Here is a 13,284-nt window from a genome sequence, read left to right as displayed (position 1 = left end):
TGTGATTATTATACCATTTAATTCTTATAAGAACCTTATGAGGTAGGTATCCCTCTTATCCCCATTTTATGGAGGAAGAAACTGAGACTAGAAAAGTTAGGTAAGGGTTCCAGAAACGTACAACTACTGAGTGGCAGAGCAAGTATTCAAAGGAAGGTCATTCTGACTCCGGAGTTCTAGCTCTCAGCAATTAATTATCTCTCTGGTGTGGGAAAGGTCCCTGCTTCCCACAAGAATCATAAACAGATGCCTTCCTTGCAGTTTCTGAGCCTCCAAAGATACTTGGCAACATCACGAATATGTACTCTCGACAAATTTTTAAACTTTAAGGTACACGAGGGTCACACGAATGGGTTGTTTGAACAGTTTGCTGAGAGATTCTGACTTGGTAAGTCCGGGGTAGGGTTTGAGAATTTGCATTTTTAACAAGTTCTAGGAATTGATGGTACTTCTGCTCTGGAAACTGTACTTTAAGAATTACTGTCTAGTCACTCCAACTAAGGTTCTCTAAGCTTCAATGCCTTAGTAGCCTCTCCTACCTAATTAATCTTTCACTGTTGAGTCCCAGATTCTCTGGGGCCTTGATCCATAAACAATAATGTTATCTTTGGCAGCTGTGTGCTTTGGGATTCCCTGAACACTTGAAAATAGAGAGTACACTTGTCCCTTGGTATCCATTGGGGATGAGTTCCAGGACCCTCATGGACACCCAAATCCGCAGATGTTAAAGTCCCTTTTATAAAACAGTGTAGTATTTGCATATGACCTATACACACCCACCTGTGTACTTTAAGTCATCTCTAGATGACTTTTAATGCCTAATACAATGTAAATTCTATGTAAATAGTTGTTATAGTCTATTATTTGGAAATAATGATAAGAAAACAATATCTGTACATGTCCAGTAGAGATGCAATTTTTTTCCACATATTTTCCAACTGTGGTTGGATGTGAAGCCTGAAGATATGGATGGCTGACTCTATCTCCCACTCTAAAAGTAACTTACTATTGCCTTAGGTAAGCTGCAAGATCCCAGTAGAAAGGTAGAAAAAGGTAGAAAAAGGACCCTGGAAAAACTAGCAGGAAATAGCAAAGCTGCTGCTGGCCCACTGTAGCCAGACCAGTTCCCTGGCAGGCAGGGACCATCTTTTTATAACCTCACAGGATTCTCTCTAGGAACTAATCACAAGAGAGCATTCATTAAAAACTCTTCAGGTTATTCACATTCAGAAAGTTAAAAAGAGTTATAAAGGGAGTGACTAGCCCGTTAATACTCCTCCCCTAAAATGCATCCCTCTACCTGAAGAAGTCTGTAGCTGTATTCTATGCATTCCCTGTTTAGTTAATTTTATTCCTCTGCTCAGCCTCATGAGAAGCTGAAAAGAAATAAGGGAACCCATGATCCAGGTCTGCTCACACAAGAAATAAGCCTGGAGAAAGGGGTCAGTAATCAGGATTAACCAGCTTAATGCCTGACGTGTTCATCCTGCAGAAAACATCACCTGGTAATGCCTCCACTGATCCCTTCAGACTATGGCATCTTTATCCCAGGCTTTTACGGAATGTAAAAATAAATGAACAGTTTAGTCATGAAGCAAAAGAATGAAAGGAGGAAAAAGCAACTTAAAGAAATACACATGAATGAGTACTCGAGCAAAAGAAGACTCCACCCTCTTTACGCATTATAGCCACAGCCGTCACAAGTATTGGTATGAAAAGAGTAAAGAGTGACTGGTCATGGGAAGGATTCAGGCACAAGTGTAAGGATGCCATTTAGAAGCAACTGCACCCTCACTATGAAGTACTAAGGACAAAAGAACCCTTGAAAGGCAGGCTAGGATTAATAATGGAAACAAACATGTTTGGGGAGCATTTACCTTTTATTTAGGCAACAACTAATAAATCCTCTTCATTTCATCTCTAGAGGGTTGCTGAGGGGTAAATGGACTGCATAGATGTCAGGAAGATCCAGACTACCTCATATGGCCTGTATCGGGGTCTACAAATCAGAACTACTGAATTCTGGCCATCAAGTTATCAATTAAGGCCATATCATACATTGCACAAAAGTATTGCAGAAAAAAAGAGTAAGAAGATTAGATATTTGTTAATGCTATATGTCAATCACTATGTTCAGCCTTTTTTCTTCTTTTGGTTCTCATGGCAAAAAAACAAAGTAGGTGCTCTTCTTATCACAATCAATTTAAACAAAGGATAATTAAGAAAATGTGAATTTAAGCAATTTGTCTATGCTCACTTAGCAAATAAGTTTGGAATTGGAATTCAATTCAGATCTGACACTAACTCATACTCTTAATCTTTAAGGCATATTCCCTCCAAACAGCACAGAACCTATTTTGAGTCCTGAAATCGAAAAGTATCAAAGGACAGGGCAAAAGGCAGAGGAAAACCCTTGTAACTTCATATTGTTGATGCAGAAACATGTTGAAATGTATGGTTAGGTCACCATCTAGTAAACAGAAGACTTGACCTCTAGTCAGCACATTTCATGAGGCCTGTGACTTATGCATCAGAACCCAGTAGGAAAGGGAAGCAATGGAGACCCATTCCCTATCTTCTGTCAAAAACACCTTTTGAATCTGAAGGAGAAACTTGGGCCAGGTGCATGAAATGATCAATAGACAGTTCCTATGTCATATTTGCCTAGGAATATACACCAGCCAGCCTCATGAATGAGAGGTAGAACGTATGCAAAATTAGTTCCTGCCTCAACAGACTGACCTACAGTGCCTCTATGAGAAAAAGAATAATGCTGAAATGAAAGTAAGGTAGCAAGGCATGACTTCATGTGGTTGCTTTGATTGAAAAGGCTCTCCTTTTCCTGATGTCTCCATATCCTGTAACATTTGGTAGTCTCAAACTACTTTCTTCTCCATCACTTCTTCACTCCATATTGGCATTGGGGTTGCAGATTCGGTCAATGAACTATTTTATGTTCTTCTCCTTGCCATCTGGCAGTATTAGCTCTCTAATAAATTGCTTCAAAACTTATGCATTTTTTTGACAAAACTGACTTTCAGTTGAATTGTGCAACATTCATAAATAGCAAATGCTGGTTGATTAGAATCAATGAAAGCCCTTTCAGTTGCCAGTAAAAATAGTCCATTAGCTACACAAGTTATTTAGCTTAATCATTTGAAAGGCACCTGATTATCTCTGGAAAGAATTTTTTACACATGCATTCTTATATCATTTGTTATGTACATATATAAATGTGTGTATATATATATGTACATATTTGAATTTGGATGGACTCTTGCAAGACAGTTGTGCTATGAATATAAGTCCTAGTTATATACACTTGGATTTGGAGCTAGACAAATTTGGGTTTGAATCCTATCTTTGCTACTTACAAGTTCTGTGAACTTGGATACATTTCATAACCTCTCTGTATCTCCAGTGTTTTTTAATTAAAACAGATAAAATAAATTCCTTGCAAGATTTTCATGAGGAATAAATCAGACTAAACATGTCATGTACTTGGCACAGTGTCTAGGCATATTATGGCTTGATAATTAGTAACTACTATCATCACCGTGATGGTTTATTAATAGAAGATTATGATAGACAAATTTAACAAAAAGAAACAGGTACCTACTGTTGCTGAAAACACAGGCTCTGGGGTTGAACTCACCCTGGTTTAATTTTGTCTTCGTTACTTATCAATTCTGTCACCTTGAAGATGTAACTTAAATCTAAAGAAACCTTGGTCTCCTCATTTGTAAAGTGGGGGTAGTAATAATTTGTTATAAGGAGTAAATGAGAGTAATTCATATAATGGATTATCACCATGATGGTCATAGAATAAATAATGAAAATTCACTACAATCATTAGCTAGATTATAATAATTATTATTAGTTGGATAATTTAGTCTCTGCCAACCCATAATCCCCCCTTTCTGAAAAGAGTCACAGGGATGGGACTCCAAAGTCATATTTTTATTTTATGACACTGCCTTAGTGATTGGGTAAGAATAAGGAAATATGAGTTTATAAGCAATTTTTCTTTATTTACTAAATCATTAAGTATTTTACTTAATGTGGCAGGATCTCTTTTCTGAAAGTTTAGTTTAGGAACCAGTCCCCATTGATCCTCTAAGTGAAAAAATTGAGGTGCTCATGTTTGGCAATGTGAATGCCAAGGTAATAAAATTTAGCCTGCAGGAGGATATTGCTGTTTAGGGAGAAGCAGATCTGGCATCTCTTCTCTATATGGCTAGGATGGCCTATGCATTTGAAAGGCATCAGATCATTTTTTGAAATTCTCATAACACATACACATACACACACACCCTTACCCTCACGCTATGTTTTTAACTCTTAACAAATATTAAGTATAAAATCAAAATAATTATGTAGAAGAAAAGAAAGAACCAAAAGGGAACCATCAAAATTCTTAATCTTACAAAAATAGGTCATTTGATTGATTTCCAGAAGCCAAACATGAACAGAGAGATCCCAGTTCTTTACCTGGTGTTGCACTGGATACTGTTGGCCACTGCTGATCAGGCCCTCCTGGACCAGCCCGTAGAATGCCAGCCTCCTCCAGGTGCACAGAGCTGAATAAACATATGGACCAAATATGTGTTAGATATGTTAGGTCATAAATGCCTTTCTAGTTCTCCTTCCACCCTTTGAAATCACATCTATGAAGGCAGGGCTGCAGCTAACACCCTCTGCTCAAGCTTGAACTGCAGCAGTTACTGCTGAGCAGCCACCTTACTTAAACGGCGGAAACATCACTGACTTACTTCCTGCTGTACCACACATGTTCTATCTTTATGGGAATTTTGGTTTTCATTAATGCCACGTGGTGTTCACTAAATCTAACAGGAGAACCACTGGATGGCTATTGGTATTTTAACATCTTAATGCTGAAGCAGATGAGGAGAGATTGTTTTCAAAAGCTCCAATCCTCTCTTGTAGGTTCTCTTGTTTCTGGGATCTCTATAGTAAAGAGGAAAAAATACTAAAATTATTTGCTGATAACTGTAGTATTAACAGTTTGTCTGAAGCAGAAAGAGAACAAAAACTGCCCAAGGGAAGAGAGAACATTGCATTTATGTATGTCACTGCTAATGCATATTAGACCTTCAAATATGTGTGGATGAATGAAGGAAGAAAGGAATAGACAGGATCTTAAGGGTCAATAGCCAACTAAACTCTCACCAAAATGAGAGGACACATTTCTTAACTAGACATTTGTTTATCTTGCAAATTAAATTACTAAAACAAAACTTACTGACTGAGAGGTTATGTGAGGCAACGGATCAGGCGAACTTTATTATGAGGAAAGGAAACTAAGTTCAAGACTCTATTACTCTTACTTCAAACAACATATCTAGTGTAAATTTACTCAATAAGCTCTAATCTTCACCTTCAACTACTATTCCCTTTATCTTCAACCTGGAATTTTCTTTTTTTCCAAATATTAATTTTCAGATGTTTTGGGAGCCTACCAACAAATTATATGGACTCAATCAAATTCATAAAGATGTAACTATCCTGGAACCAGTTCAGCTCAAAGCAGTATTTTCTTCTTCTTCTTCTTCTTCTTTTTTTTTTGTGTGGTGCTGGGGATTGAACCCAGGGCGTTATACATGCGAGACAAGCACTCTACCAACTGAGCTATATCCCCAACCCCAGAATTTTCAAAAGAGCAGTTATATGATATTTGAGGCTGGAAAGGTCAAGAGTTCAAACACATGTATTGAAAAAGATGAGTATTATTTAAATTTACAACTCTAATATATGTTCAATGTCCTACACTCTGAGAAAACAAATAGCATTTTAGTTTCAATTTTTATTTTATTTCTGATCTTATTTAAATCTTATAATATCTAAATTGAAATTTGAATAGGAGCACATTTGACTTTTTTCACTTGAAAATAAAACAAGGAAGTGATATGTTTTAATATTTTATTTTAAATGTAGTTTTTAGGGTGCATCTCATAGTTTTGGTGCTTTTCAAGCAAAGCACTAATTCAATTTCAAGATAAACATCTGGTACTTTAAACATTTTTTTACCTATTGCATGGTTCCACCAATAGCTCAGATACAGACAAAAGCGTAAGTTGGATTCTTTAGTATAAAGAATTCCTTCTGCTACTTAGTGTTCTGGCATCTGCATGACTGTTTCTGGCCTCAAATTATAATCCAGATTCCAACATGACATCTCACCAAGTCAACTACCAATCTTTTGTCCTTCCCTGATTGCTTATGATTCAGAAATAGCACCCACTAATAATGATTTTTTTCTCATTTATAATGCTTGAGAGGGTGTTAATTTATTTTAATCTAATGTATTCTTAATTGGCTAAGACTAATCTTTCATTAACTCTACACATACTCTGTAAGCTCTCTCTTTAAACATGGGTCTAAATTTGGTGACGATTCGATTAACAGTTGCCCAGGTATTTTGAGGGGCTTAAGTTTGAAGTTTCATTTCTTCTTTAAGATTAAATTCTTTGGGTAATAGTGATCATTAACTTCTTGTTCCTTCCCATTTGGTTTCCAAAGATACTCACAAATAATGAATATTTTATTTGACCCCACGGCATGATATTAGATCAGCTCTGGGAAAAATGGTAGTTAATCAATTACTGTCAAAAAGACAAAGTAGAAAAAGCAAAATTATATTCAATCTGAGTCTTAGAGTAATGCTATTACTCTAGGTTAATTTAAAACAAGCTAGATTTGATCTCCAGATATTCAATAAAGGCCCTACACATGGCTTATCCTCTGAAAAGCTCAGGCTATTGATGACAATAAGATAGCAAAAAGATGAAGAAGATACTAACAGAGGTGAACATTAACAAGAATAGCAATTAATTTTTTGTTTCTTTGTTTTGTTTTTTGTTTTGTCCTGGGGTTGAACCCAGGGGCACTTAAGCACTGAGTCACATCCCCAGCCCTTTTTTCTTGCTAAGTTGCTTAGGGCCTCTCTAAGTTGCTGAGTCTGGCTTTGAACTTAGGATTGTCAGCCTCCTGAGCCACTGGAATTACAGACATATGCTGCCGCACCCAGTTAGCAATTAATTGTTGTGGTTAATAGGATATAATAGTCAGTGTGAGATAGAAAAACAAGATAGATGGCGTTTACATTGCCTAATATGCTCAAGTCTGAAAACATCAATATTATATTTTTAAAGTGAGGAACAGAAAGAGTAGGTAAAAAGGGATGAAGAAAGTTGAAATTACTTCCTTTTAGAAATTATAAAAATTTTAATTGACACATCCTTGTAGAAATTTTGGTGAAAGTACACAGAAACTTGTCTGTGTGATTTTACAGAAGATTCTTGTTTCCCAGAACTTGAGAACAATTTAGCATTGACCACTTCTCTGTTTTAAGAAATAGACCAGGAAACAAAAATGACTCTATTCCCCTGAGAGAGCATCTAATGGCTCCTAGTTTTTATTGTCTTTTTTATTTTTATAGTGCTTCAGTTAGAACCCAGACCCTTTTTTTCCCTCCAAGGGGCCTGGGATTCAAACTGAAGCCCTTGTGCATGGTAGGCAAGTGCTCTCCAAAAGGAGCTATCTCTTCAGCTCCAAAACCCAGACCCTTGATGCATGCTAGGCAAGTGCCCTTCCACTGAGCTATATCCTCAGTCCAGTTTCTCAGTCTCTTCAGCTGCTTTTGGCTTATGCTGTTTATCTGAATCATACCCAGTTAACATTACTCCTGAGTGAAGGAAGGAGGGAAATACATACCTGTGCATGCCAGCTCTCAGGGAGGCAGAGTAACGCCAGTCAGGGTTGGGCTGTCGTGGCTGCAAAATCATAAAGGGAGTTTTCTGTTAAAATGGTAAAACAATTATTCTCCAAGGTTTGCTATTAGTTGATGAGTTGTTCCCTTAAATATTTTCAGATGTCTAAACAAAAGTATTGAAAGAATCATTTCATGTGCAACTCTAGGATGATATGTGTGTGTGTGTGTGTGTGTGTGTGTGTGTGTGTGTGTGTGTATAGAGAGAGAGAGAGAGAGAAAGAGAGAGAACACTAAATAGCTCACAGGCTGAATGCCATGAAAAACCAGATTTACTAAAGTTATGAGTGCTCTCTTTGGCTTTGCCTTGCCCAATAAAGGTCTGTGTTCCTAAAACACTAAAGAAAGGAAAGGGGTCTGTCTTTAGGCAGAAAATGCTTTCATTGCTTTTGCCCTCAAATGACCCATTAGGACCACATCCTCAATTCGGCATTCTAGCAATAACAACCATACAAGTTCTGCTAGTCTGGCTGGACTGCAGAGGACTGCAATCTGCTGCTGGATTTGCAGACTGCAACATGTTTGACCCAGGACGGATGTGCCCCGTCATAATACCAGCAACTGATAAGAGCCAATTCTACTGACTAAAGAGGAATACTAGAAGAGAGGAAAACAAACCACCATGGCAGAGTTTGACCTTGTTTTGCTACCTAAATCCTATTCATAAAATTGTGCTTGTTCCCTGCTCTCCTCTGAGTGCTCTGTCTCCTCACTCAATTACTTTGCTTAAAAGGGAGTAGCTGAAATCTGAGAAGACCCCCTCACTCATTCTGCACCACATGTGTAATGAGATTTGTCCCCCTCTGTCTACAATCTGCCAAGTGGAGGGGACAAAGAATAAAATATGGGCACCTGATGACTGTACAGGGTTAGAAGCTACCAAGAATCACTGTGGACAAAATCAGTCACTATTTTATATCAATTAACCTGTATTTTATTATAAAAAACTTGTGATGGACATTCCTCTAGATATTTTTCTTCATGAACAGAGATTAAAGAGCCCTGTCACTGAATACTGAGGTCTAGTTGAATGGAAACATGAGGGAATGGAGGTTGTATTTTATATTTTCCTTGAGTTATAATTAACATATCTTATAGACAAAAGTCAAATAGTTTGTACACTATTTCAAAATGTCAATAATTCTTGTTCCTTTCCTTCTTACACTTAAGGGATGCAAAATATTTCCTAAACACACCTCTTCATAACACCCAGAGGAGAAGTGATGAGCATCTCAACTTTCCACCAGATTTGGAAATGGCTAGATTGTGATATTCAGAAAATGAGCCAAAGTCAAGGTCCAGAAAAAGTTACAAATCTGGGATTATCTCAAAGGTCCCCCCCATAACCAGTCTCCCTCTCTGATCCTCTGCCACTCTGCTGGTAAGATATGGATATGCAGACAGCTTTACCTTTGATTTTCAAATTCATAAAATGCTAGGAATATTCCATATAAAATAGCATAAAACTATCCACAGACCAGATGAAAGGGGTTCTGATATTCTACAAATAAAGTTAGAAGCAACAAAAGAGAAAGTACTTGCAAACCATTTTATAAACATGAAACTATAACTGAAATACTTTTTATTAATTATTATCACCATATCATTCCTTAATATTGGCAGCACTAGAGTTAGCTTTTCAGCTGAGAGAACCTTCCTTCAAGAGAGCCCTTGACATCTGTTGAGTAAATGTTGCCAATTTTTTTATGATTGGATAACATTCATGATGAAAATTGCTGCAACTTGATCTTTGGAATGAAATCACCAACTTCATTTTACTGAAAGGCATAGTTCTATCAGGATTGAATGGGAACTGAGTTCATTATACAATCTCACTTCCTCCATGATACATTTAATTTGTCATGCTGCTATTTTCTACAGTAGTCCATCAGCAACAACATGTTTTTCAGATTCATTTGTGAGAATCATAGTTATGAGACTTCTTATGGCGGTGAGATCAGACAAGGAAAAGGAAAAGAGAAAGTAATTAATATGTTTTAAGTAGCTATATGATATTTAGACAATGGGATAAGCACTCACACATACATGTAAGTATTCTAATTCTTTCTTTGTCAGATCATAAATTCTGTGAAAGTAGTTTACTCATAAGATTCATGAATGTCCTCAGATATTCAAAACTCCATAGCTATATCCCCAGAACCCAGTAGGGTTCTGGAATTTGTAACATTTTTAAAAATGTTTTAAGTAAATGAACTACCATGCAAGATCAACATTATCACACTTATGCTATAAAAATGAAAAATCAGAGTTTTTAAATGTTTGCCTGATTGGTGGTGAGTTTGGCTGATAGTCATGTTTAGGTTCCTCTAACACAAAAATCTGTGTTTTATATTGAATGACATGTATTTTTCTTTTTTCTCCTTTTTACTTCTAAGTTTCCTCAATAATGATTTACTTTAAAACAATACAAAATTAAAAGTAATAAAAATATGTGTGTTTCAGCCAAAACTTTTAATTAAGTTCTAGAAAAATTCAGGTTGAAAAATTGACTGCTAATATATTTGACACAAGATATATATTAAGGCCTTGGACTAACTATTGTACTAACTATGGTACGCCCCAGGACTATGCTTGAGGAACCCCAGTATTTACTGTTGTTTTAGTCTTTAAATAGAAAAATACACAACCCAGATATGGAAAAACTCAATTTGGTAGTTCATGTGGGTGAAGCAACATCATTGAAGAAGAAGAACTCACTTGAGTTTCTATCAAAATTATAGCAAAGATTTAATTTATCCTGCAATGGTATTATTTATGACTTATATAATAGGATATTTGAGTACAGAAGGATGAATCACTTTTTCTAAGATATAGATAAAGTAAAACAGGTGAAAACATCCTATTTTATTCATAATCTCATATATACTCAGTGAAATAATGTTATCTTTTTACCATAGAAATCTATATTAATGCCTTCAAAATATTTCTCTTAGACCTGAGACTACATATATCTCCTTTTCCTTCCTAACAGGACTCTATTTAGAATGTACCCCCAGTATTTTTCAGAGTGATGTTTTGTGAACATTGATAAAAACTGAGGCAGAATTCTGAGATCTCCCCAAAATCTCCACACCTTATGTACCTGCATGCAAGACTGTGATTGTGAAAGACCTTACTTTCATAATTATGTTACATAATGCAGCTCAGTTGTTTTTAAGAAAGGGAGATCATCCAGGTCAGACTAAGCTAGTCACTGAGTCCTTTAAATCTGAGTCTAGAGATCAAAGACAGAAATCAGACAGATTTGATTAAAGTATGAGAGGGATTCCATGTGAGAGAAAATTTTCCATTGCCAGCTCTGAAGATGGAGCCATGGGACAGGACCTCAGAACAACATCTGGGAGCTGAGAGTGACCCCCCAGCAAATAGTGGATCTCAGTCCCTAAAGAACAATCTGAATGACCTTGAAAGTATTTCTCTCCAGAATCTCCAAAAGAGTATACAGCTCTTTAGCCCAGTCAACATGTTGATTTCAGACCTGTGAAAACCTGAGCAGAGAACTCAACCACATGGTACTGGGTTGTGAGAGACTAAATGAGTAGGGGTTTAATACTAATTCCTGGCAATATGTTACAAAGCAATAGAAGGAGTACATAAAATCAAAAAGAAATATAATATTTCAAACTGGTCTTCTAGTAAGTCAAAATGAAAAGATGATGAATTTGAGAATTCTGAGTGGAATACTTTCCTTCAAACATACTCATTTACAATCCTAATCCACAGAGCAGGAAAATCAAATGCACAGGACTTTAAAACATACCTAATATGTTTCAGTACAACACAAAGTGCTAGGTCTGCTTAATTCTGGATGCACTGCTTAATTCTGGATGCACTGTCTGCTAACACAGCACTGCCCCCTAACTCAGAGCAGCACCTCTCTGGAGTCCAGAGTTCTGATCCTGCATGAACAGAAAGGAACTAACACTTCTCTTCACCTTTGCAATGTCAGGTATTTCTTTACATAGGTCAAGTTCAAACTCTTTTTTTTTTTTTTTTTTTTTTTTTTTTTTTTTTGGGTGCTGGGGATCGAACCCAGGGCCTTGTGCTTGCAAGGCAAGCACTCTACCAACTGAGCTATCTCCCCAGCCCCAAGTTCAAACTCTTGAAAGAAAAAAGTTTAAATAATTTTTGATTCGTAGATTTAAAACACTACTAAAGAATCCACTTAAAATTATGACTATAGATTATAACACTCAAATGTTATCATATTAAGGGACAGACACACGTGAGTGATAGGAACAAGAGGTTTAGGGAACAGTTCTACAAACTGGGCCCACTGTGCTGACTTCCACATGCTTTCACTTTTAAAAAAAGCAATTTACCTGCAGCCCTGACTGGATCAGATGGACAGGAAATGTTACATTCCTCAGCAAACAACCTGTTATCTTGCAGGACAAATGTAGGCCCTAAAATGTCGATAAGAGGAATATGAGTTACCCTGAAGGGGTGACTTTTGTGTCATACACAGACAAGATCCCAGAACTCAGGGAAATAAGGATAATTTCTCCTAAGCATAAAATCTGTAAGAACAGCAGGCTGGGGATATAGCTCAGTCGGTAGAGTGCTTTGTCTTGCAAGCATGAGGCCCTGGGTTCAATCCCCAGCACCGCAAAAAAAAAAAAAAATCTATAAGAACAGGTTCCAGTTAGAACTGGTCAGCATAGGCCAAAGTGACCTAGAGTTGACACTGTAGTAGGGACTTCAAAATCTGATGTCATCCTGCTGTCAGTCAAAAGTCAAGAGGTGGACCTCGGTGGAACTCTCTGGGATCCCAATAAAACTGGAGGGTAAGGAGAAGCATGCCATCCCTCTCCACTCTGACAGAATCCACTCTCTACCTTGAAGAGTGTCCCCATTCCCCTTTTCTATCCCTTCTAATAAACTCATGCCTGTAACTTGAGTGACATGTATGAAATCATTCTGACTTGATCACAAGAATTGGGGTTTGAAGGGGAGTCTCTGCACTGCCTCAGTTTCCCAGCAGACCTCAACTCTGTAATCATATGAATTAGCTAAATTTACGCTCCTATTATAATATGCACCAAAACATTGGTTCGGTGAAGTCCTGTGAAAGTTCAAAGATACCTGTAAAACTCAATCAAATTCAGTTAAACCTCTGGGATTGATGGTGGCCATTTTTCCTCAAACATTTGTAAACCAACATCATTCTGACCTCTCATTGAGAGCAAAAATTGGTAGCCAACCAAGGCAAGTATCCAGAACTGGCTGCTATTCTGTCAAGCAGAAAGCATGCCAATAGACAATATATTTTATGCCAGGCTGTGTCCCTGCAGAGAGTACTAAGTTAGATCAGATGCCCATGTCAAGGTTCACTCCTGGGTCAGAAGAAAGGGCAGGCCAATGACTTTCAAGTCATATTAAAAAGATTTCTTCATCAGTCACAATATATACATGATAAAGAGACTGAAGAGCTCAGTCATAATTCCATCTGGCTCAGCGGTCTGTAGAAAAAG

At 37.1% G+C, this 13,284-nt stretch overlaps 3 protein-coding genes across 11 annotated transcripts in view; all 3 read right to left on the bottom strand.

Annotated features, from left to right (window-relative positions):
- LOC124986835 (protocadherin alpha-C2) overlaps nt 1–13,284 on the bottom strand; it is a 239,146-nt gene that overhangs the window by 22,421 nt on the left and 203,441 nt on the right. For all 9 annotated transcript variants that reach the window (XM_047555636.1, XM_047555642.1, XM_047555640.1 and 6 more), the window contains exons 2-3: nt 7,735–7,793; nt 4,492–4,580 (exon numbers count right to left, since the gene is read on the bottom strand). In XM_047555636.1, the coding sequence (XP_047411592.1) occupies nt 4,492–4,580; nt 7,735–7,793 (148 nt within the window). The remainder of the gene's footprint in view (nt 1–4,491; nt 4,581–7,734; nt 7,794–13,284) is intronic.
- The window catches only part of LOC124986840 (protocadherin alpha-6-like), a 166,458-nt gene continuing 157,721 nt past the window's right edge, over nt 4,548–13,284 (bottom strand). The window contains 2 exon segments of the mRNA XM_047555646.1: nt 4,548–4,580; nt 7,735–7,793. The gene's annotated coding sequence lies outside the window, so the exon portion shown is untranslated.
- Nucleotides 7,738–13,284, bottom strand: part of LOC124986841 (protocadherin alpha-3-like) — a 187,576-nt gene continuing 182,029 nt past the window's right edge. Inside the window, 1 exon segment of the mRNA XM_047555648.1 lies at nt 7,738–7,793. The gene's annotated coding sequence lies outside the window, so the exon portion shown is untranslated.

The sequence above is a fragment of the Sciurus carolinensis genome, chromosome 6, assembly GCF_902686445.1.
Source record: "Sciurus carolinensis chromosome 6, mSciCar1.2, whole genome shotgun sequence".
In the NCBI taxonomy this organism is placed as follows: domain Eukaryota; kingdom Metazoa; phylum Chordata; class Mammalia; order Rodentia; family Sciuridae; genus Sciurus; species Sciurus carolinensis.
The sequence above is the reverse complement of the archived record's forward strand: the minus strand, read 5'-3'. Positions and strand labels throughout refer to the sequence as shown.